This window comes from Lithobates pipiens, unplaced genomic scaffold (assembly GCF_037356315.1).
Source record: "Lithobates pipiens isolate NorthernLeopardFrog02 unplaced genomic scaffold, aLitPip1_a1.2 Scaffold_16, whole genome shotgun sequence".
Lineage (NCBI taxonomy): Eukaryota > Metazoa > Chordata > Amphibia > Anura > Ranidae > Lithobates > Lithobates pipiens.
This window is the reverse complement of record NW_027507748.1, coordinates 259,076,359-259,101,641: the sequence shown is the minus strand read 5'-3', so window position 1 is coordinate 259,101,641 and position 25,283 is coordinate 259,076,359. Positions and strand designations below refer to the sequence as shown.

Below are 25,283 nucleotides of genomic sequence, written 5' to 3'. Positions count from 1 at the left end.
TACACACGTTTGGAAATTCCGACGGAAAATGTCCAATCGGACCGCGTTGTCGGATAATCCAACCGTGTGTGCGCTCCATCAGATTTTTTTCTGTCGGAATGTCCGACCAACAAAGTTTGAGAGCTAGATATAAAATTTTCTGACAACATGATCGGATCGGACTTTGTCTGATTGTTTGTAGAGAATTCCTATCGGACAAAGTGCCACGCATGCTCAGATCAAATTACGAGACCAAAGCTATTGGCTGCTAGCCCCAACGTAGTCCCGTCATAACGAACGAACTTCATCATGTTCCGAACGATCGGATTTTCTGACAACTTTGTCCGACTGTGTGTATGCAACACCAGTTTCGGACAAAATCCGTCTGAAAAAATTTGACGGATTTTGTGGTCGGAATTTCCGACTGTGTGTACAAGGGCTAAGACAACAGCACTCTATTGTTTGAGCACCAACAATGCAAACGATTTGAATCAAATAAATTTGTTGTACATATCTTTTTAAACACTTAATTATGTAAAATAACAATCAGAAACTGACAATAAAGAAATAAAAAATTGTGAAAGCGTGATGATGTCACCGCCCAACGTACATTTCATCTCAAAAGATGTCTTCCAAGGGCATTCAGGGAGCACAGTATGAACTTTGCACCGCCATACCTCTCAAAATCATTCAGTCTCAGAACACCCGGGGGGGGGGGGGGGGGGGGGTTATTTACTAAAGACAAATCTACTGTGCACTATAAGCGCACTTGGAAGTAAAGTCACTGTAGATCCGAGGGGGACATGCAAGGAAAATAAAAAACAGCAAATTTAGCTTGTACATGATTGGATAATAAAATCATCAGAGCTTCACCTCATTTCAGAGCTTCCCCTCAGATCTACAGCGATCTACTATATATATATATATATATATAATATCCAAGCATGAGATATTCTGATAGCAATGAAAGGGATATAGTTGCAACGGTATCAAAATAAATAAACCTACAATATCACGTGTTATCTCGTTTTCTGCTTGTTTGAAGTCCGGTGACTGAGTTCGCGATGGTGGCTGGAAATGTACAGGCCCTGGTTCAAACTTTCTCTGTGAAATAGGTGAATCTACAATAAAACACATAAAAAAATTACAGTTACACAGAATATTTTAGTCACTATAGTCCCCATAGAAGTGAATTACTAGAATAGAAACAAACAAAAAAACACTTTCTCTCCCAGCTTTTATTGGGAGACATTCTTCTATGAATAAAGTATAGTCACCACTCTCTGGAGGTTTTGGCACTATGCAAAGCAGAAAGGGCACAGTCCTATATAGTAACTATATACTTGCAGATGAAGTAAAAGCTCAGTCCAAATATTAAAGAGAAGAAAGGGCGCCTCTCACCAACCCAGTGCATTAGTATTTGAAAACCAAACAAGAAACACACACACACCACTTCAGGCAACGCTCAGGTGTATCCAGCTCCAGGTGCAGACCCCGGCTCACCACCATCCTGTAGCAAAAGAAAGAAGAAGAAATGGTCGCACACGAGAGCCAACAGGATACTTGCTGAAAAGTCTTTATTGTCATAAGCCAGACAATCATGCAGGCTTACAGTTGACGCATTTCACACAAGTGTAATGTGCTTGTTCATGAACAAGCATGGTACGCTCATGTGAAACCCGTCAACTATAACCCTGCATGATTGTCTGGCTTATGACAATAAAGACTTTTCAGCAAGTATCCTGTTGGCTCTCGTGTGCGACCATTACTTCTTCTTTCCAGTGCAATAGTATGTAGATGCCACAATCCTTTGACATGTTTCGCCCCACTTACCAGGGCTTGGTGAGCATCACCCTTTCTTCTCTTTGATAATGCTTTTACACCTGAATGATGGACTGACACCAGCTCACTTCACTGCAACCAGCAGGGAGATCTCTGTTGTAGCTGTGAGAGGCACTAAAAATTTAATTTGGATAAGCTCAATCTAGCTTTGTGTGCTGAGAAGGAAGGAAACCTCTCCCCAGCTCTGAATTTATAGTTGAAATTTCATCTATCAAGCATCGGCTGAGTGCTGACAGAAATTTTTGGTGCACACTGTTAGGTAGTGAGTGGGCCCTGCCTCAGGTCGCAATATTTGTAAAACATCTTTCTCCCTGTGAACAATGGACAAAGAAAATGCTGGACGGCCACACTCCGATGCGGCACCTTTATTATATCAAAATCCATACAGTCACAGAGGTACAGGGACAATAGTTGACGTGTTTTAGTCCACTAGTGGGTGCTCAGTCATAGCTAATGAAACACAATTTGATTGTGCATGTATATAGGGATAAAAAAACAATCAATAAAGAAATTCATTAAGGCCACCACCAAGCACAATCAAATGCAAATGAAAAACACATGAGAAAATCCTGCGGAGATGCAGGTGTGCAGAACACCAAATTTCAAAGTTCAGGACAGGTAAATACACCACTACCTCTACATCAACATCAGGGATTTCCAACCCTGAACAAAGTTTCATAAAAATAAAAATAGAAATGAAAATAAACACCAATATATAAAAAAGTTCTATATCAATAAAAATAAACCATATATTTACTAAAACAAATTGTTAAATTCATGTTCCATATAAGTTCAGGCCGCCAGAGAGCAATTACGAATATATATCTATATCAAAAGTATCAAATCTCCTCCGGTGCACCTGTAAAAGAAAGACCCTATGTTGCATCTAAAGAGAGAGAATATTATGCAAAACCAACAGAGATTCATTTATAGAACCTGAACTGACTCAGTAGAAAAAATATGGAAACCAAATAGCAATGCCTATACCTATATATTGATTTAAAAATCTATAGTTATGAAAACTTTATTCTTGAGCATGTATGTACACAAGAAAAAGTTTATGGGTCCAATTATTGAAACCCCCCAAGGAATAACTAACAAAGACTATATTTTATATATATATATATATATATATATATATATATATATATATATATATATATATATATATATATATATAACAAGTATATACAGTTTTATAGGTCTTAATGTCCCTAAGGAGGGGCAGACAGAAGCTAATAAGACTGACATATAGCTGAATAAACACATAAAAAAACACATAATAGACAATGTCACAAAAACTTGTTCTATGTTAGACCTCAGGATTAGGCCCATGAAATCATACTAGGGTACACTTTAGATCACAGAGAAACCACAAACCATGTGCTATGTATACCACATATCATGGGGCCCCATCACTCGTAAAAGTAGGACACATCCCACTCAAAATTCATACCTGCTGGCTTTCTGGTATTTAAATGAAATATCCAGAAAACCTACTTTTTGCATAATATTCTGAATTTATCACCCCCCCCCTAGGTGGCAAGTTAATTTTCTCTATGCCTTGAATCACCAGGCTGGATACATCTTTGTCATGATGTTCATTCCAATGCCTAGCCAGTAGCCACATTGGTTCAGTGCTTTTCCTCTATGTCATATAGAAGGTCATCGAGTCAATCCTTTACTCTATGGGTCATCCGACCTACGTATTGAATTTGGCATGATAAACACGTAATAACATCCATCAAAAATTGTGTATTGCAATTAATGAAAGATGTGATTCTAAAGGATCTGCCCACGGTTACTGAATGGACTGTGTCCCCCCTTCTAATGAATGAGCAGCATGCACAACTATTCATACCACATCTAAATGTGCCTTTGAATTGCAACCAATGCATGGTTGGTTGATTACTAGTGTCAAAACTAGAAGACAGCCATCTGATCAGAGTAGGTGCCCTTCTAGAAATGGTCCATATCCCACCCGGTAGGATCTGTGCATAAACAGGATCATTGGATAATATGGGAAGGTATTTGATGATAACTTTCTGAATATTCTCAAATTCCACGCTACATGGAGTTGAAAAAAACAGGAACATTTGAACACTGGCCATGTTTACCGCTACGTTTGCCTCTATTTTAGGACTTTTCTATTAACAATTCAGCTCATGGAACCTTTTATGCAATATTAAATGCCCTACAAATAGTTGACTTGGGGTACCCTCTTTCTTCAAATATAGAGGCCGTTTCTATGGCCTCTTTATTGCAGTCAACATCCCTGCTGCATATTCGTTTCAACCTCGAGAACTGACCTACTGGTATGCTATTTTTCATGATATGTGGTATACATAGCACATGGTTTGTGTTTATTTTTTCTCTGTGATTTTTCTCTGTGATCTAAAATCTTAGTATGATGTCATGGGCTTTAACCTGAGTTCTTCTAACATAACACAAGTTTTTGTGACATTGTCTTTTATATGTTTTTACTGTCTGCCACTCCTTAGGGATGTTAAATAATAAGACCTTATACAACGATTATTTTTTGTGTTTTATATATATATATATATATATATATATATATATATATATATATATATCTTTGTTAGTTATTCCTTGGGGGGTTTCAATAATTGGACCCATAAACTGACTTTTTTGTATACATACATGCTTTGTTTTTCTAACTATAGATTTTTAAATCAATATATAGGTATAGGTATTGCTATTTAGTTTCCATATTTTTTTCTACTGAGTCGGTTTAGGTTCTATCAATCAATCTCTCTACGTTTGTTTGGCATAATATTCTCTCTCTTTAGATGCAACAAAGGATCCTTCTTTTACAGGTGCACCGGAAGTGATTTGATACTTTTGATATAGATATCTATTCGTAATTGCTCTCAGGTGGCCTGAAATTATATGGAACATAAATTCAACAATTTGTTTCAGTACATACAGTGTATATGGTTTGTTTTTATTGATATATAAGTTTTTATATATTGGTGTTTATTTTCATTTCTATTTTTACTTTTATGAAACTTTGTGGTTTATTTACCTGTCCTGAAATTTGAAATTTGGTGTTCCGCACACCTGCATCTCCTCTGGTTTTTTCTCATGTGTTTTCTTTTACATTTGATTGTGCTTGGGGTGGCCTTAATGAAATTTTTTTTGATTTTTTTTTTTATCCCTATATACATGCACAATCAAATGTGTGTTCCATTAGCTATGACTGGGCACCCACCAGTGGTGTGAAACGCATCAGCTATTGTCCTAATGATACAATAAAGGTGTTGCATCAGAGTGCGGCCATCCAGCATTTTTTTTTCTTGCCTTTCCTACATGACTTCTCTAAGCAGGGGTATACTGCCAACCTCAGTGAGTACTTATAGCCAAGTAGCCTAGTACTTCTCCAACGGTCAAATGTCTGCCATTTTTTTTTACCTTTACTACATGTATTGAACGTTGTATTCTTTGCTGTGTATTGAATTTGTAATTGGTTAGAGACACTCACCCACACTTTTAGTTACATTGGTAATCTGTCTGCCATCAAAAACAGGATCAGTTGTTATGATTAAGGTTGCAGACCTTCACTTGAGACCCTGTTTTATGCCTGATAGCACCCAAAAACATGCAGGTCCTGCTCTAACATATCCATTTACTCTACCACAGCTGATGTTTCTCTGGATCCCTCCAGTGTGACTGTGGCTAGCATTTCAGTCTTTCTGATCTTCACTGTTATTAGAGGGCTTTGAGTCTTAATGGCCCAGTGTGCCTTAAACAGTCCCTGGCTTTCCTGATTCACACTTTGATTTTTGTTAGTGCACATGAATCTTGTTCTAATTCTTTCCCTTCCCTGAGGAAAATACTAACTGTTAGAGCAAACTTCATTTAACATAAGATAGCCATGGATAGAGCTTCTTCCCTTTTGCCCATCTCCTTCTATTCTATAGAGGATTGTCTTGCATTGACTAATGTAGTAAGGGCTGCTTGTTTGCCATCAACAGCCTCCCTTCGAAAGACTCCTTATTTGTCAACCTGGCTGGTCTCTGGAGGGATTTCAGGCTTCCAGTGCAATCATCTCTAGATGGTTTATTCCAGCACCAGGCATCCATCTCCTAGGTATACACATCTACTAACTGATATTCTATTACTCACCAAGTTTTAGTGTATGGATGTGATGTCATCCATGAAAGCTAGTTTTGGACTTAGGGCACTGAAGTGTGATTCATTCAAACTATTGTATTTGAGATTTGCCATTGTACCTTTCCTGTGTCATGCCTGCTCCCCTTCTCTGGGGCTTCTTTTACACAGGTTGGCCCTGATGGACTTGTATCTTTTTTCAACCTCATATGTCACATCTCCTATGATGTCCTGTTTGCACCAATGAATGCTGTGAGAAAATATTTTCTTAGTACTCATTATAAAAAAAATCATTTTACTCAAATGTGGGTATCTTTTTAAATTATTGGCCTGTTTCCACAGTTAGGATACTTTTTTGTGATCATTCCTTTCAATGTTTTTACTCACTACATGTTACTCCTGAGCTTGTACAGTTAACCTGTTAACTGACATATCAGCGTGGATGTCACACCATTTCCTTAAACTAAACCTCTCTAAAACTGAGCTATTAATAATCCCCCCTGCACATGCCCCCCTCCATGACTTTTCCATCAAAATCAACAATGCAACCATCAGGCCCTCCCCTCACGCCAGGGTACTAGGTGTAACCCTAGACTCTGACTTGTCATTTCAGCCCCAAGTCCAATCGTTGTCAAAAGTTTGTAGATTTCACCTCCGTAACATCTCTAAAATTCGCCCCTTTTTAACAATTAAAACTACCAAGATCCTCATTCACTCCCTTGTTATCTCTCGCCTTGACTATTGCAACTCCCTTCTCATTGGCCTGCCTCTCCATAGGCTATCTCCTCTTCAGTCTATCATGAATGCTGCTGCCAGACTTATCCACCTTACCAACCGCTCAGTGTCTGCCAACCCTCTCCTCCAATCCCTACACTGGCTCCCAATCACCCAGCGAATTAAATTCAAAATACTAACCACCACATACAAAGCCATTCACAACTCTGCCCCGAGCTACATCACCAATCTTGTCTCCAAATATCACCCAAACCGTCCCCTCCGTTCTTCTCAAGACCTCCTACTCTCAAGCTCTCTTGTCTCCTCCTCCCACACTCGTCTCCAGGATTTCTCCAGAGCCTCTCCAATCCTCTGGAACTCGCTACCTCCACCGGTCCGGCTATCCCCTACTCTTGCTACCTTTAGACGATCCCTGAAAACTCATCTATTCAGGGAAGCCTATCACGTCTCAAACTAATCTCCTACCACTTCCATAAACTCATTCCCAACAATTATAACCTTCTGTACCACCTGCCCCACCCTTTTAGATTGTAAGCTCTTCTGAGCAGGGTCCTCTTAATCCTCTTGTATTTAATTGTATTGTAACTGTATTGTCTCCCTTTTATATTGTAAAGCGCTGCGTAAATTGCTGGCGCTATATAAATCCTGAATAATAATAATAATAATACTGTATGTGCAGTTATATAGCCACTAGATGGTGCTGTGCCCATTCTGCTGCAGACTTCCTAGACGTTGTTGCTATAACGAAATTCATAGAAGAAATACGTTTTGTGTACCCCAAAAACTACTGGAGAAAAGGATGCTATGGTAAATACAAAACTCCTATCTGCACAGTGGGGAAATACCAGAACCCCTAGTAGCTTTTATTATTGCAACCTGTGTCCTTCTGTGCAGTAATACTGCTCATGTTGTGCTTGTCTGCAATGTGAACACAGACTACAATAAAAGCCTGGCAAATTCCAACACTTCTTCCTCACTCTATTGAATACAAATTAGGCTGCAGTTCTACTTTATATTCATAGCGGCACATGAACTTTTTCTTGGTTAATTCTTAGATATTATAGTATATTCAAACATTTACATTATATTATACAGTTGTAGATCAAGCACAGTATCTCAGAATCTTTCAGGGACAGCAAGAGTGAGGACATCTCCCCTGTTACAGTTTTGGAGGCACACAAAGCCACCATATGGTGCAAACGTATTTATATCTCTGCCCAGAATAAACGTGAACACCAAGTTGATATTAATGGACTTGATCGCACCTTCCAAGACCTCGTCAAAGGACACAATTGTAAACCTGATCCGAGGCTTCTTCACTGAATTGAAATGACCAGACTAGATCTCAACTTAGCTCTTACTACAAAAGCCAAAAAAAACAATCACTCGCATGCCGCTAAATACAATTTCCATAGGGACAAAATCAACACTATGCTGGCTAACAAGCTAATGCCTAAAACTAGACTACTGTATATGTTGTTTCTAAACATAAACCTCAAAAGGTCTTGGAGGTCTTTCAGAAATGTTACTCGACCCTATATGTTGTCTCAAAGGCCAAGAGTCAGGGGAACAGTGTTTCCTTTTTAGCAGACTGGAAGGATTTGCCCCCTTAATGACCAGGCCATTTTTTGCGACATGACACTGCGTTGATTTAACTGACAATTGTGCAGCCCTAAAAAAAAAACACATTTGTTTAAACCAATATGTATTATTCCACATATTTGTGTTAAAAAAAATTCAATAAGCATATATTGATTGGTTTGCGCAAAAGTTATAGCATCTAAAAAATCGGAGATATATTTATGGCATTTTTATTAAAACATTTTATTTTACTAGTAATGGCAGTGGTCAGTGATTTTTTATGGGACTGCAACATTGCGGCCGATAGATTGGACACTGACACTTTTTTGGGACCACTGACATTTATACAGCGAACAGAACTAAAAATAGCCACTGATTATAGTATAAATGTCACTGGCAGGGAAGTGGTTAACACTAGGCAGCGATCAAGGGGTTAAGTGAGTTCACCAAGCCTTTGTTGAAGGAACATTATAGTTATTTCCAGAAGAAGCCGAATGTACTGTGACAAAGGACATGCTGTTGCGAAGGGGTGTTGAAAGAGCAACAGCATGATTGCATATAAACTCACAATAGGTTATTCATTATACCTATCTATGCAGCAGGTGGCGCTGTGGTATTGGGCAGATTGATAACAGCGGGAGCCATTTAACACATTTATTTTGTGAATGAGCATGGGTTTCATGTACCCCTTACTCATTTACATGGGGAAGGGTTATTAGCTGAGTACTGAAATCATTATACGTGGAAGCTTGTTGTATGCAGAGTATACTTTTACTTTCATGGAGGATATCAAAGCATGTCTTACAGCATTAGAAACATGAAAACTGGAAGAGGGAGCATACAAGTACATGCACTGAGATAGGCAATACATCCTGTTATATCATAGAAAACATGAACTATACACTATATGCACTACACTGATTGATTTTCAACACCTTTAATGAAAACAAGAGGAATTAGTATGATTACACCTGCTCTTGGCTGCATGAATGAACGAACAAAAGCGATAGTTTGGGTATATCAATCACATCATGATTGGTGGCAGAAGACATACCCTGTTTAACATTTTAAAATATTTAATATTTTTTATGTTTCTAGCAATCTTTATATAGGTTCCATTGTGATTGTGATGTCTCCTTTCCCAAGATGTCTGGTCCTATTATCAAAATGGAAAATCGTCAGAGGGAGAGAAGTTTTCCCTCCCACATCAAGTTGACACATGCCTGTGGGTGCAAGCACATATGTACGTGTATATGCATGTATGTGTGTGCTACTGCATGTTCATGTATATGTGTGGCCACTCTGTATCCCATGTGACTTACATCCACATGCGCACATTGCACTGGCACGCCGGCAGGTGCGTATGAATTCTGCTGCGCATACATCATGGACATTTAGGGGGACATAGCATCCTTTGAACGCACGGCAGTGGCAGCCCATGGGTGTGTCAACAAGATCCCAATGGACATTTGTATTTATTGTATTGCAATGTATTTAATCTATGTCAAACTATCATCTGTGAAGTTCTATAAAACTTCTCTAGTAGGATTTATTCTAATGGCATGGACTACAATCACTGTTTGTCATCCACTGCATTGTAGCAGGGGCTACAATGAGGGGATATGGCCATGTGATACATTGGCATATTGGCAATATGACCCTGGTAGATGTATGGAAAACCTCCCTGCTATTGGGCATTGGTGGGGAGGCTGCAGGCTTAGGAGTTAGCAGGTGGATTATTGACCCTCCCGCACCTCCGGGTTGTATGAGGGAGTTGTGTCTCCCCCACACACACACACCAGTGCCTGCTTGATACATCCAGGTCCCTGCTGAGCCACCTAACCAGAAGTGACGCAGCTGAAACCGGAAGTGGCATATCAAGGTTTAGGAACAGTGCTAGGCCTATTCCACCATGAGCCTAGATGGCATATAACACACCACATTTTGCAGATGCCAGAAGGACACATCAGAGGTTATGAACATCTCCACAGGTTAGATTCACTATTTGTGACTGCTTTGCTGATCACACATTAGGCTTTGTTTGCATGGGTTGATTCTAATTTTTACAGACAGTCTACTGACTGAAATGGTACCAGGTGATTGGAGAAAATTCAATGTAGCACCAATATTTAAAAAGGGCCCAAAATACATCCCTGGGAATTACAGACTAGTTAGCCTAACATCAATAGTATGCAAGCTCTTGGAGGGGATGATAAGGGACTGTATACAAGATTTTAGTAACGATAACGGTATCATTAGCAGTAATCAGCATGGATTCATGAAGAATCGTTCTTGCCAAGCCAATCTATTAACCTTCTATGAGGAGGTGAGTTGCCATCTAGATAAAGGAAGGCCCGTAGACATGGTGTATCTGGATTTTGCAAAAGCATTTGACACGGTTCCCCATAAACATTTACTGTACAAAATAAGGTCTATTGGCATGGACCATAGGGTGAGTACATGGATTGAAATCTGGCTACAAGGGCGAGTTCAGAGGGTGGTGATAACTGGGGAGTACTCGGAATGGTCAGAGGTGGGTAGTGGGGTGCCCCAGGGTTCTGTGCTGGGACCAATCCTCTTTATTTTGTTCATAAATGACCTGGAGGATAGGGTAAACAGTTTAATCTCTGTATTTGTGGATGATACTAAGCTAAGCAGGCAATAACTTCTCAGTAGGATGTGGAAACCTTTCAAAAAGATCTGAACAAATTAATGGAGTGGGCAACTACATGGCAAATGATTAATTTATACAGTGGGGGAGAACCTCTGGGGGAATCTAGGATGGAAAAGGACCTGGGGGTCCTAGTAGATGATAGTAGATGATAGGCTCAGCAATGGCATGCAATGCCAAGCTGCTGCTAACAAAGCAAGAAGAATATTGGCATGCATTAAAAAGGGAATCAACTCCAGAGATAAACACACTCATAGATTGGACTTAATGAACTTGTGTATTTTTACCTACTATGTAACTATGTATGGTTGAATGTGCTGTGGGGCCGCAATGCTGTACGACTGTATGTGTAATGCCTATGCGGGCAAGATAAATCTGAAATGTCTGACAATGGCACGTATCCTCCTCCCCCTTATTCACAGGAGTAATAAAGTCAATATGGATGGGTTCTGCTTACGCGGGCATGTATATGGGTGTGTATTTATACAGATAGTTAGAAGAGGCCATTGATCGCTTTGGCTCTGAGGTAGAGGATTCTCCCTCAAAACATGTTAGCCACCCTGTACTACCATCTGATCATCCAGCATCTATTGACCTAAGAGGAACCGTTTGTTATTGCTGTTGCCTTGAATGCCTGTATACCACATTTGTAGGTTTGTATAACCATTGCTGTTTTTACCTTTATATTAAACTATTTTTGGTAATGCACAAGGTCAGGGCACCCTCCTTTTTTCTTCATATGTTTCAGTTCCAAGGCCACCCATTGTTCTAAGGAGGGCAGCAAGGCCATTGACATTCCCTACTATAAGAGTTGATTACATCACACATCCCTAGACCCAGCACCCAAGCGCAGGAGAATTGTTTTGTGAGAGAGGCCTCTTCCCCACAAGCCTGGCCGGTGGTTGTAGGGGTCTGCAGACAGGGGGCTTATGGGAATATGGAAGCTCTCTTAAACAAGGGTTCCTTGGTTCCCACTCTCCCCCGTGTGGATAAGTAGGGGGTACATAGTACCCCTATTCATTCATCAAAATAAAAAGTGTAGTGTAAAAAAGACAGTAGCCAGTTTTATTCCTTTATTTAAAAAACAAAAATAAGAAGTGTCCCCCCGGTGTAGATCCATTGTCAATCACGACGGCCGCCCCCGCTGAATCAAAAAAGAAGAAGAAAAAAAAACCTCCGCTCCTGAAGAAGGCTCCTGTCGTCTGACAGCTCCACCATCTACCAAATCCACTGACAGCTGAAGACTCATCTGTTGTTAAGGACGTGGCCGCCGGCTTCTCAGCCTGCTCCTTAACTGGTTCCCAACCAGCTCGCGTAGACATACTGCGGCACAATGGCACCGCTGAGCGAAACCCCTGTGTATATATCCGGGGTTCCTTTAAGAGCTGCCAGTTAGAGGGCATGCCCGACCGGAGGGACTCATGTGCGCCTGCTGCACGGCGGGGGACCCGATGCGCATGGCCCGGCGGGGAGAGGAGACATGTCATTTGTTCCTACGATGTAGGAACAGTGAAATGTCTGCTCTCCTACTCAGTCTTATACCCATACCATTGGAACACACTGAGGGAACACACATTTAACCCCTTGATCACCCCCTAGTGTTAACCCCTTCCCTACCAGTGTAATTTACACAGTAATCAGTGAATTTTTATATCACTGATCCCTGTCAATGGTCCCAAAAATGTGTCAAAAGTGTCCGTATGACAGTGTATCTGTTCATCGCAATACCGCTAAAAATCGCAGATCACCACCATTACTAGTAAAAAATAAATAAATAAATAAATAAATCTTTCCCAGTTTGTAGATGCTATAACTTTTGCACAAACCAATCAATATACGTTTATTGCGATTTTATTTATTTTACCAAAAATATGTAGAAGAATATATATTGGCCTAAACTGATAAAGAAATTTGTTTTTTAAAAACATTTTTGGGAATATTTATTATAGCAAAAAGTAAAAAATATTGTTTTTTTTGCAAAATTGGCACTCTTTTTTTTTAGCGTAAAAAATAAAAACCGTAGAGGTGATCAAATAGCACCAAAAGAAAGCTCTATTTGTGTGAAAAATAGGATGCAAATTTAATTTGGGTACAGCATCGCATGACTGCGCAATTACGCAGTGACCACGCAATTACGCAGGGACGCGGTGTAAATTGGAGATAGATGCGCTACCAAAAAAAGAGAAACAATGGGGGTTATTTACTAAAGGCAAGTCCACTTTGAGTGCACTTGGAAGTAAAGTCACTGTAGATCCGAGGGGGACATGCAAGGAAAATAAAGAACAGCATTTTAGCTTACACATTATTGGATGATAAAATCAGCAGAGCTTCCCCTCACTTAAGATCTACCCCTTAGATTTAGAGCGACTGCACTTCCAAGTGCACTTGCAGAGAAAAGTGGATTTGCCTTTCATAAATAACCCCCAACATGTATAAATTCAATTAACAATTGATATACTAAGTGAACCATGAAGTTATGTTTAAAAAGAAACAAAGAAAATATTAATCTATATGCATACATTTCAACCTAAGTTAGTCTAACACCGTGATATATAAAAAAAATTATATATATATCCAAAAAATATTAAAGGGGTTGTAAAGGTAAATGTTTTTTCACCTTAATGCATTCTATGCATTAAGGTGAAAAAACATCTCACAGTGCCAGCGCCCCCAGCCCCCCCCGTTTTACTTACCTCACCCCTCGAAGGTCCCACACTCGTCCCCCGACGTCCTTTCCACCGTTCAGCCTGGCCTCTGATTGGCTGGAGTGGATGGATGGAAAGCAGCGCAGCCATTGGCTCGCGCTGCTGTCAATCACATCCACTGACTTGGAGCGCCGGGGGCGGGGCCGTGTGATACAGCGAGCGGCTATAGCCACCGGCTGTATCACGGGAGCGTGCCCGCAGATGCTTCTCACCATGCGAGGGAGCTCGCATGAATGTGAGAAGCACCTGCGGGAGGAAGCCGAGACATCCGCCGAGGGACCCCAGAAGAGCAGGTTCGGGGCCACTCTGTGAAAAACGAGCTGCACAGTGGAGGTAAGTATAACATGTTTGTTATTTAAAAAAAAAAAATCACTTTACAATCCCTTTAAGGTGTACACAATAGTCCATAAAATGAATCCTTGACCATAAACACCCGAGTTTCATCTCACAGCATAGTCCCACCCTATAGCCGCGGAATAATAATTGCCAGATGGCTGCTTACCAGAGCCATAGGATCTCTATTACGGAGGTCAAGCTGGTACAAATAGGATGGATCATTCAAGCAGGGATGGCACCTTCAGACATCCATCCATCCAGATCCTCTCCTCCACTGGTAAAGCTGAACTTCCGCTCCACTCAGTGATGCTCACATTTGGGGGTAAGGACTTTCAGAGGGTGACTCAAAAAATGAAGAAAGAGGGCTCCATAGTGCAGTAAATGTTGTATAAAATCAAATTTCCTTCCTTTCCAAAAAAAAAACAATACAAACACTGCGCCACAGGTATTTCTGAGCGAAAGACACAGGCTAGCCTCCTTCCTTATGGATGCCTCTTACGGGGAAATGCAGCGTTGTGCGGAGCTAGCTTACAGGATGTCACACTACACCTCACACGAGCCAGCTTGCGTGAGCCACGGATGTGTCTTTCGCTCAGAAGCAGGGGCGTACCTAGAGCATTTGGCACCCGGGGCGGATCCTATGCCTGGCACCCCCCCCCACCTTAAAATGTAAAAACACCTCACTTTGCCCCCTGCATCCTTCAATATCTTTTTGTCAGCACCCTGCACCTCTGCATCCCTTTACATTACACAGCCCCTCACAGCTCTGGACCCCCTGCATGTTACACAGACCCCCTACAGTACAGACCCCCCTCCCTACCGTACAGACCCCCCATCTTCAGTGTAGACCCCACCAAATAAGAGGACTACATATCCCAGCATGCAAGGCTGCAATGCATTACAGAGGAGGGCTACAAGTCCCAGCATGCACTGTACTACAGAGGAGGGCCACAAATCCCAGTATGCAAGGCAGCACTGCACTATAGAGGACTACAAGTCCCAGCATGCAAGGCTGCACTGCATTACCAAGGAGGACCACAAGTCCCAGCATGCAAGGCTACTCTGCACTATAGAGGACCACAGGTCCCAGCATGCAAGGCTGCACTGCACTATAGATGACTACATGTCCCAGAATGCAAGGCCTCCACTGGATTACAGAGGAGGACCACAGGTCCCAGCATGCAAGGCTACTCTGCACTATAGAGGGCCACAGGTCCCAGCATGCAAGGCTGCACTGCACTATAGAAGGGGACTACAAGTCCCAGTATGCAAGGCTGCACTGCGTTACAGAGGAGGACTACAAGTCCCAGCATGCACTGTACTACTGAGGAGGACCACATCTCCCAGCATGTGAGGCTGCACTGCACTACAGAAGAGGACTACAAGTCCCAGCATGCAGAGCTGCACTGCGCTACAGAAGAGGATTACAAGTCCCAGCAAGCAAGGCTGCACTGCATTACAGAGGACTACAAGTCCCAGAATTTCCACCTTTTCTTCAAGCCAAACCCGAACATTTTAGTGGTGCACGGCCCTGCGCTTGCTTAACTCAACCCATTCACCTGAATGGGGCTGCGCTATAACTGTGTGCAATGCACATGGCTACAGCACAATGGCAGGGTTTTTTTTAGGGTTTTTAGGGATTTAAAACAGGTGATGAGGAGGCAACATAACTCTTCTTCCCCACCTGTCAAATACCTTCAAAACACAATCCGCTATGGATCACTCTTCAGAGTGCTTTATGACTCCGTTTACACTTGTGGTTGGGGGTAAAATTTTGAGGTTGAGCTGTGTTTTAACTGCTACCAACCATTCCCCTTAAGCTGAAAAGGCAGCAGAGGGGGATGTATACCCGCCGGCTGCCACAGCCAAAATGTTTTGCATCGAAGTGCGGCAGAACATGTCTGCACTGTTGGGATCAGTGAGCATATTGCCTGCCAAATGTGGACCATTCAAGTGAATTGGTGACTTCCCGCTTCCATGTGCAATGCATTCAATTGCGGGGCGATGCTGTGGGGTTTAAACAGGTGGTGAGGAGGTGATATAACGCCTCCTCCCTGCCTGCCAAATGCCATCTGAAGAACAACACAAATGTGGATTCCTCTTCAGAGGGCACCACATATGCAAATGAGCCATAAGGCTGTTCAGCCATTCCACTATATTCTGTGGAATCATCTGGCGGCCAGGGGAAGGAACAGGACTGTTTAACCCCTGGGCTTAAGCACTTACCTTGTTTTTCTCTGCACTGTTCCATGTTTATCAGGCGCCAGTGGTCTAATGCTTGTGAAGCGGTTCAGACACCCCAAATCAAAACCAACACACATGGGTGTATGATTTTATATATATATATATATATATATATATATATATATATATATATATATATATATATATATATAGCTAGCAGAGTGACAGGGTGGAGGGGGGCAGGCAGAGTGACATGGAGGGGGGCAGGTAGAGTGACATGGAGGGGGACAGGGAGAGGGACAGGTAGAGTGACGTGGAGAGGGACAGGCAGAGTGACAGGGAGGGGGGCAGGCAGAGTGACATGGAGGGGGACAGGCAGAGTGACATGGAGGGGACAGGCAGAGTGACATGGAGGGGGCAGGTAGAGTGACATGGAGAGGAACAGGCAGAGTGACATGGAGAGGGCAGGTAGAGTGACATGGAGAGGGCAGGCAGAGTGACATGGAGAGGGCAGGCAGAGTGACAGGGAGAGGGCAGGTAGAGTGACATGGAGAGGGCAGGTAGAGTGACATGGAGAGGGACAGGCAGAGTGACATGGAGAGGGCAGGCAGAGTGACAGGGAGAGGGCAGGTAGAGTGACATGGAGAGGGCAGGCAGAGTGACAGGGAGAGGGCAGGTAGAGTGACAGGGAGAGGGCAGGCAGAGTGACAGGGAGAGGGCAAGTAGAGTGACATGGAGAGGGCAGGTAGAGTGACAGGGAGGGGCAGGTAGAGTGACATGGAGAGGGCAGGTAGAGTGACATGGAGAGGGCAGGTAGAGTGACAGGGAGAGGGCAGGCAGAGTGACATGGAGAGGGCAGGCAGAGTGACAGGGAGAGGGTAGGTAGAGTGACATGGAGAGGGCAGGTAGAGTGACATGGAGAGGGCAGGTAGAGTGACAGGGAGAGGGCAGGTAGAGTGACATGGAGAGGACAGGCAGAGTGACATGGAGAGGGACCGGTAGAGTGACATGGAGGGGGACAGGCAGAGTGACAGGGAGAGGACAGGGAGGGGGACATGGAGAGGGACCGGTAGAGTGACAGGGAGGGGGACTGGTAGAGTGTCCCCATAGTGTTTGAGGGCACAGAGGGCAAAGATTTTGAGCCACTGAGCATTACAGACCTTCCCCGGGTGATGCCCCCACCCTGTTAGCTCTAAAATCCTATCATACAGTGCTCACCTCCCCCACCAACAGAGCAAGAACCCCCCCCCCCCCTGTAAAGATGTAAATGCGAAGTGGGGGCGGAGTCTATCACCATGCTCTCTCTCTCATCGCGTCCCAGGTTGCTAGGAGACCAGACAGTTCCATGCACTGTCTATGGCTGGCATCGACGCTGGCCGGTGGGGTAGAGAGCGCAGGCGCAGAGTCACAGACAGTGCAGTGTGTGACCCGGGCGGCTGTTGCAGGACATTGGCCACTGGAGCGGGGAAGAAGGGGGGCCGTGCTGCTGGCTGTAGAAGACGAGAGAGAGAGAGAGAGGAGTTCTGCAGCTGCCCGAAATATACACTGCGGGGGATATCATCTTCTTCTTCTGGAGAGGGGGGGGGGGGAGTCTGCTGGCGGGAGAGGAAATCTGTTCATACACTGACAGTCTGACATGACACAGGGGGGTGGTGATCTCACTGGAGCCTGGGACTGGTCTACAGAGCGGAGCTACTGCATTTCTAATGTGTCCGGATGTCGGGAGATCCGGGACCCGGTGCAAAAAATCCCCTTCTCTGTGGTTGCGTCGCGCCGTTCTGATCAGTCTCGGGCAGCGGCTGTCACTCACAGCCGAGAAGAGTGAAGCCGCCTCCCCCTCCTCCTGTATGTCTACACAGTGCTGTGCATGGAGGAGGAGGGGGAGGCGGTTTCACTCTGCTCGGCTGTGAGTGACAGCCGCTGCCCGAGACTGATCAGAACGGCACGGCGCAACCACAGAGAGAAGGGGATTATTGCGCCGGGTCCTGGATCACTGCCAGCAGATGTCACTCCACACGGGTGCTGCTCGCACCTCCCCCTGCAATGCCGCCCGCAGCTCTCTCTGTGGTCAGTCTAACACGCGGTGCTGTCTCCTCTTCAGTCGGAGGGGGAGGGCGCTGGCCTGGCACCCCCCCAGGGTGTGGCACCCGGAGCGGCCCGCACCCCCCGCCCCACACTTAGTACGCCACTGCTCAGAAGTACCTGCTTGTTATGTGTGGCCCAGTGTTTGTATTGTTTTTTTTTTTTTGGACATAAAGGAACTTCAATTTTATACAAAATGTACTGCACTATGGTGCCCTCTTTCTTCATTTTTTGACTCACGCTGGAGGCATTGCATTTAGGAGTTTTGATTCGCTTTCAGAAAGTGCACCAAACCCACAGGGTATAATAGAAATCTATGGCTCAGTGTTGTAAATAACCCACAAGAAAGCAGTGTGAAAGCATCCTAATAACCCCCGGCTTATGCAGCTTTTGCTCTCTCCCTGACCACCTGCCTACTCCGTTTCCGGTGCTGGCTCTATGCATTCTGATGTTCTGAGATGGGGGGTCAGACACCCATTGATTGCGATCTGGGCATGCCGACCCACCATCCCAGAGCATGGGCATGTGCTTCCCTGGTTTGAGGTTGGGGGCCACATCAAATGTGGCACACGGGCTACAGGGTGAGCACCCCTGGATTATCCCCCTTAGTTCAGGAGAGAGATTTATCAGGAGAGAGAGTATTTATCTAGCTTATAATGGGTTAATATGCAAATGATTTCAATTGCTATATAGGAGGAGTCTGTAGCTGTGGTGCCAAAGGCTTGAAAAAGGGGGACACAACCTCAAAACGCATTGCTATGACAATCATATGACTTGCAGTGCTTCTCTTGGTGTCCTGTGTCTCATCCCTCAGTTTATACAGGTTTTGCTTCCCTTCAGCTGAGTGAAGCTGCTTGGCTCTGTTCTTCTCAGCACATGAAGCTGTATTTAAAAAGCTCACAGTGGCTAAAGGACTTAGATGACAAGCATGAAAGCGTTGTTTGCTTGTATTCATCCACAGCTGGGAGCATCTGGATTGGAGAAGTATTCATCGACCTACAGATGACTGCCTACCCACATTGGATTCCCCTACAACAGTGATGGTGAACCTTGGCATCCCAGATGTTTTGGAACTACATTTCCCATGATGCTAATGCACACTGCAGTGTAGTTGAGTATCATGGGAAATGTGGTTGCAAAACATCTGGGGTGCCAAGGTTTGCCATCACTGCCCTACAACATTGAAGTGCCTGCTTCTTTTCATTAAATATGAATGCATTGATTTTATCTTGTTTTGGTATTCATAATAAACAAATTCACTGTGCTAGGATTTGTGCTTCCCTTTGTTTTCCTTCTTTTTTTTTTCCAGCCATCCCTTACTCAAAAGGAAGCTGCAGAGATGTTATATTCCAGTCGTCAAAAACACATATATGACTTTTGGACTTCACTGGGAGTGGGACACTGTTGGCTTAAACTTAGTGCAATGATATTTCTTATTTTTTCTTTTTTTCTTTTTTTTAGGATTACTTACTTACTTGACTACCTCCCCACATGCTCATGCTCCCACCCCTTCTTTACATCCCCTGCCCCTTGAGTCAGCACCTTTTGCCAAAGAAACACACCTGACCATTCAGATAATGGAGACAGTGTTGCTTTTTAGTGATTGGTCACTCAAGGACCCAGCTGGCAGAGGGTAGGGTACTCAACTAACAGCAAGGTTTGAGTTGTGGTTCCCAGCAGCTGAATGGTACGTGAGTTGTAGATAGTGAGGCTGGGTTCACACCTCTGACGGATGCGGCTTGCAGCAGAGGTCCGGTGCATCCCAGTACTCTGTTTCAGGGATGAATCAGGTCCGAATTTTTGCCCGAATTCAGTCCCGAAATGGAGCCAAAGACGCAATGTTCCTGTGCAAGCTGCTCCACAGCCGCAACAGAAATTTGTGAACGGACTCCATAGAGAGCCAGTCACAATCTCTTGTCATGCGAATTGGATGCATTGGGAAACCCGCATCCAATAGGCAAAGGTGGGAACCCAGCCTAAATCATGGGCAGCTGGATTACCAGTGTCATATGCTAGCTGTATGGTGATAAGGGAAATGAGAGCTCAGTTACAGGTTAACTATTCATGAATTATCTTTAAGATAAAGCAAACAACAGTATGATGCAAATATCTTGTGTTGTATACCTGTGATAACATTAATATTTTAAAAGAACAAACTTTACTACTCTTCTGTATGCAAATGTTCTGTATTTTTTGCACCAATATGTGATAAATACAATGAAATGTATATTTTGTCTTGTGTTGTGTTGTGGCATCAGGAACAAAGGTAATATTATTGGATGCGCACATTGCACAGTTGTGTTATAGAACTTGATTGGTTGCCCAAGTGAACCCCAAGACCTAACTTTCTCTAGTGGGACCGAGTGACCCAGCTCACACCTAGGTTGAGGACGGTCTACACAACACTGCATAACAGCACACTGTGGCAAAGAATGTAAACACAAATGGTTTTACATTATGTTTACATAGTAAGAGAACTTTTGTAACAGAACATTCTAACAGTATTGGGGCTCAGGCAAAGATAAATAGATAAAATATAAATAATAATAATAAAAATGCCATAAATCTATCCCCTATTTTGTAGACGCTATAACTTTTGCACAAACCAATCAATATATGCTTATTGTGATTTTTATTACCAAAAATATCTAGAAGAATACATATCGGCCTAAACTGAGGAAAAAAAATGCTTTTTTAAAAAGAAAAAAATGGGGTTATTTATTAAAGCAAAAAGTACAAAATATTGTGTTTTTTCAAAATTGTCGCTCTTTTTTTGTTTATAGCACAAAAAATAAAAACCGCAGAGATGATCAAATACCACCAAAGGAAAGCTCTTTGTGGGGAAAAAAAAACAACATTAATTTTGTTAATTGATAAAAATACACTATTAACACTTCTATTTCTAAAAGCATTCCAAATTTACACCATTTTTTCACACATAAAACTTTTGCACAGTAGTGTATACAGTTAGAATAGAAGAATATTCTATTGATGTTAGACTTACTTGTCTGTAGTTTCCTGGTATATATATATATATATATATATATATATATATATATATATACCGTATATATATATATATATATATATATACATACACATACACTGTAATTTTTTGAATGTTGGCACCACATTTGCTTTCTGCTAATTAGTTGGTACCATTCCAGTCAGTAAGCTTTGCTTACAAATTAGGAAATTAGGGTCTGGCTATAACTTGACTAAGTTCCTTGAGAACTCTTGGGTGCAAGCCATCTGGCCCTGGTGATTTGTTCACATTAAAGTGTTTGTTAAGGTAAAACATTTTCTTCTATAGTTCCCTTTGATATATAACAGTAAGCTCCTCAGTGGTTGTAATTCATAAATATATGCGGTATAATAGCTTACTTCAGAGTGTCGTTCATCACTCAGCTGACTGCCGTTGGTCTCCTCTCCCAATGCGATAGCTGCAGGTCCAGATGCTGGGAGACGAGTCTCAGCCGAGACGAGCCGAGGAGAGGAGGAGACCAGCGTGCAGTTACGTGAGCACCGAACGGCCCTCTGAACTAAACTATTATACTGCATATATTTATCAATGACATCCCCTTGGGAGCTTACTGTTATATATCAGAGGGAACTATAGAAGAACAAAACAGAAAAAGAAACAGAACAAAAAAATACACAGACACAAGAGAGCAGGGTTGCAGACGACAGAGGCACGTACTCTGACCACAGTATCAGGGCTCAGCCGTTCTGATTATTGTGGTCAGCGTACGGGGGAGGACAGAAACTGGTGGGATCACCCAATTATTTTGGGTGTTACAGGGGGCCAAATTATACAGCACAAGCACTGTGCTGTATAACATGCTTTAACCACTTAAAGGGGTTGTAAAGGTAAATGTTTTTTCACGTTAATGCATTCTATGCATTAAGGTGAAAAAACATCTCACACTGCCGGCGCCCCCAGTCCCCCCGTTTTACTTATCTGACCCCTCGAAAATCCCGCGCTCGCCCCCGCCGTCCTCTTCGCCGCTCAGCCTGGCCGCTGATTGGCTGGAGTGGATGGATTGAAAGCAGCGCAGCCATTGGCTCGCGCTGCTGTCAATCACATCCAATGACGCAGCGCGCCGGGGGGCGGGGCCTTGTGATACAGCGAGCGGCTATAGCCGCCGGCTGTATCACGGGAGCGCGCCCGCAGTGCTTCTCACCAATGCGAGGGAGCTCGCATTAACGTAAGAAGCACCTGCGGGAGGAAGCTGAGACAGCCGCCGAGGGACCCCAGAAGAGCAGGTTCGGGGCCACTCTGTGCAAAACGAGCTGCACAGTGGAGGTAAGTATGACATGTTTGTTATTTTAAAAAAATAAAAAATTTTACTTTACAACCCCTTTAAGGACTGGGAGGATTTGCCCCCTTAAAGTGGAAGTAAACCCATCGATTTAAACAGTTAAAAAAAAAAGGCATACCGGGAATGCTAACTGCACATTGGCTGTGCTCTCAGCCAAACTATCAAACCATCCAATGGCTGGTGTCATAACGAATCACATGTGCAGCACCATAGCAGTTGAAGATTAAACAAAGGCAAAGATGGCAGCTTCCTTGGCTGAAAAAGGCAATTTTTTGCGGTATGGCACTGCATTGCTTTAACTGACAATTGCGCAGTCATACAAGGCTATACCCAAACAAAATGTATGTCCTTTCTCCCCCACAAATAGAGCTTTCTTTTGGTGGTATTTGATCACCCCTGTGTTTTTTATCTTATGCGCTATAAACAAAAAAGGGCGACAATTTTGAAAAAATAATAATCTTTTAACAATTTGCTATAATAAACATCCCAATTTTTAAAAACAAAAAAAACACATTTTCCTCAGTTTAGGCCGATATGTATTCTACATATTTTTGGTAAAAAAAAAAAAAAATTGGAATTAACGTATATTTATTGGTTTGCACAAAAAGTTATAGCGTCTACAAAATAGAGGATAGATTTATGGCATTTTTATTATTATTATTTTTTTTTTACTAGTAATGGCGGCGATCAGTGATTGTTAGCTGGACTGCGACATTGCACGGACAGATCGCCCACTTTTTACACTTTTTTGGGGTCCATTGACATTTATACAGCGATCAGAGCTAAAAGTAGCCACTGATTACTGTATAAATGTCATTGGCAGGGAAGGGAGTTAACACTAGGGGGCGATCAAGGGGTTAAATGTGTGTCCTAGGGAGCGTTTCTAACTGTGGGGGGATGGGAGTGCCAGGAGGAGGAGACCGATCGCTGTTCATAATCAGTATGAACAGCAGATCTGTCTCCTCTCTCCTGACAGAACGGAGATCTGTCTGTTTACATTGACAGATCTCCATTCTGTCTCTCTCAGTGATAGCAGGTGCCCTGTAGACTTCCCTGCCGTCAGGCATGCGCATCGGCTCCGGCGTCGCTCCGTGCTGTGCAAAGCTCTTAAAGTGACCAAAGCACAGCTACGGTGACTGTGATATAACTGTGGCGACTTCTTCTTCACTAAATAAAGAAACGGGATCAATATTTTTTTTTTGGGGTTAACAAACCCTTTAAGTTTTTTCTAGTCTGTTTTGAACACTGGTCTCTTTTAGCCACAAGCGTACATTCAATACACTTTTATGTCGCTTGTCACCAACTTCCCCCTGTTCTGACCTCACCTTTTTAATTGTAAACAAATTTGAAAAAATTGGAGGGATTTTTTTTACATTCCTCAGCAATGTGTGTCGTACTCTAAGCAGTTCTGATCACGTATGCATTTCTTATTGCACTGTTTGTAGTTTTGAAATGCCAATGATGACCCTTTGGCCTTATATTTATTAAAGAGGAAGTAAACCCTGATGGGTTTATTTCCTCTTTGATTCCCTGCAAAGGTAAAGCATAACGGACTACTATGCATCGCATAGTAGTCCATTATGTGTCACTTACCTGACACAGGAGCCAGCGAAGTCACCGATGTCCCCTGTAGTTCCGAGCGTCCATCTTCTTGGTGGGTCTCGCTGCTCCGGCGCTGTGATTCGACAGAGCAGCGATGACGTCACTCCCACGCATGCACATGGGAGCCGACACTCGCGGCATATCGCCACGATCTGCGGCTTACCCAGTCCGCCTGTGTGCCGCTGTCTACGGCGCATGCGCCGTAGACAGCGGTGGCTGTCTTCAGGTAAATATCTCCTAAACCTTATAGGTTTAGGAGATATTTCTTGGACCTACAGGTGAGCCTTAATCTAGGCTTACCTGTAGGTCAAAGTGGTTTTTAAGGGTTTACAACCACTTTAAAGGACTACCTTTTGTTGGTAATATGTCTTTTTATGTTAGTATTTAGACACCCAGGGCTGAGGTTGCTCAGGGGAATGCACTGACAAATGCTGTTGTTTAATATACAGTGCCTTGCGAAAGTATTCGACCCCCTTGAACTTTTCAACCTTTTGCCACATTTCAGGCTTCAAACATAAAGATATAACATTTTCTATTTTTTGTGAAGAATCACCAACAAGTGGGACACAATTGTGAAGTGGAACGAAATCTATTGGATTTTTGAAACTTTTAACTAATAAAAAAATGAAAAGGGGGGCGTGCAAAATTATTCGGCCCTCTTGCGTTAATACTTTGTAGAGCCACCTTTTGCTGCGATTACAGCTGCAAGTCGCTTGGGGTATGTCTCTATCAGTTTTGCACATCGAGAGACTTAGGCCGCGTACACACGCGGGGACTGTTCGCCCAACTTTGTCCGCTGAACAGTGTTTCGGCGGACAGTCCGCCCGCGTGTGGGCTTTCAGCGGACAGTTTCAGCGAACAGTCCGCTGAACAAGGTTTTTCGGAAATTCCGAAAAACTGTCCGCTGAAACTTTGTTTCAGCGAACAGTCCCCTCGTGTGTAGGCTTGTTCGTCAAACTAAGTTCCGCGCATGCTCAGAAAGGATTTACACGCCGAAAGTTATAATGCAGTGTATAGGACGTCGTATTTTTCGTCCCGTCGTACGTGCCGTTCACGTCATCGCGCACGGTTTCAGCAAACTGTTCGTTCGTCGTGTGTGGCCATGTCCGTCCA

General features: G+C 43.2%; 1 protein-coding gene across 1 annotated transcript in view; it reads right to left on the bottom strand.

Annotated features, from left to right (window-relative positions):
* The window catches only part of EPS8L3 (EPS8 signaling adaptor L3), a 186,792-nt gene that overhangs the window by 53,626 nt on the left and 107,883 nt on the right, over nt 1–25,283 (bottom strand). Inside the window, exon 9 of the mRNA XM_077481329.1 lies at nt 988–1,100. Coding sequence (XP_077337455.1) covers nt 988–1,100 — 113 coding nt within the window. The remainder of the gene's footprint in view (nt 1–987; nt 1,101–25,283) is intronic.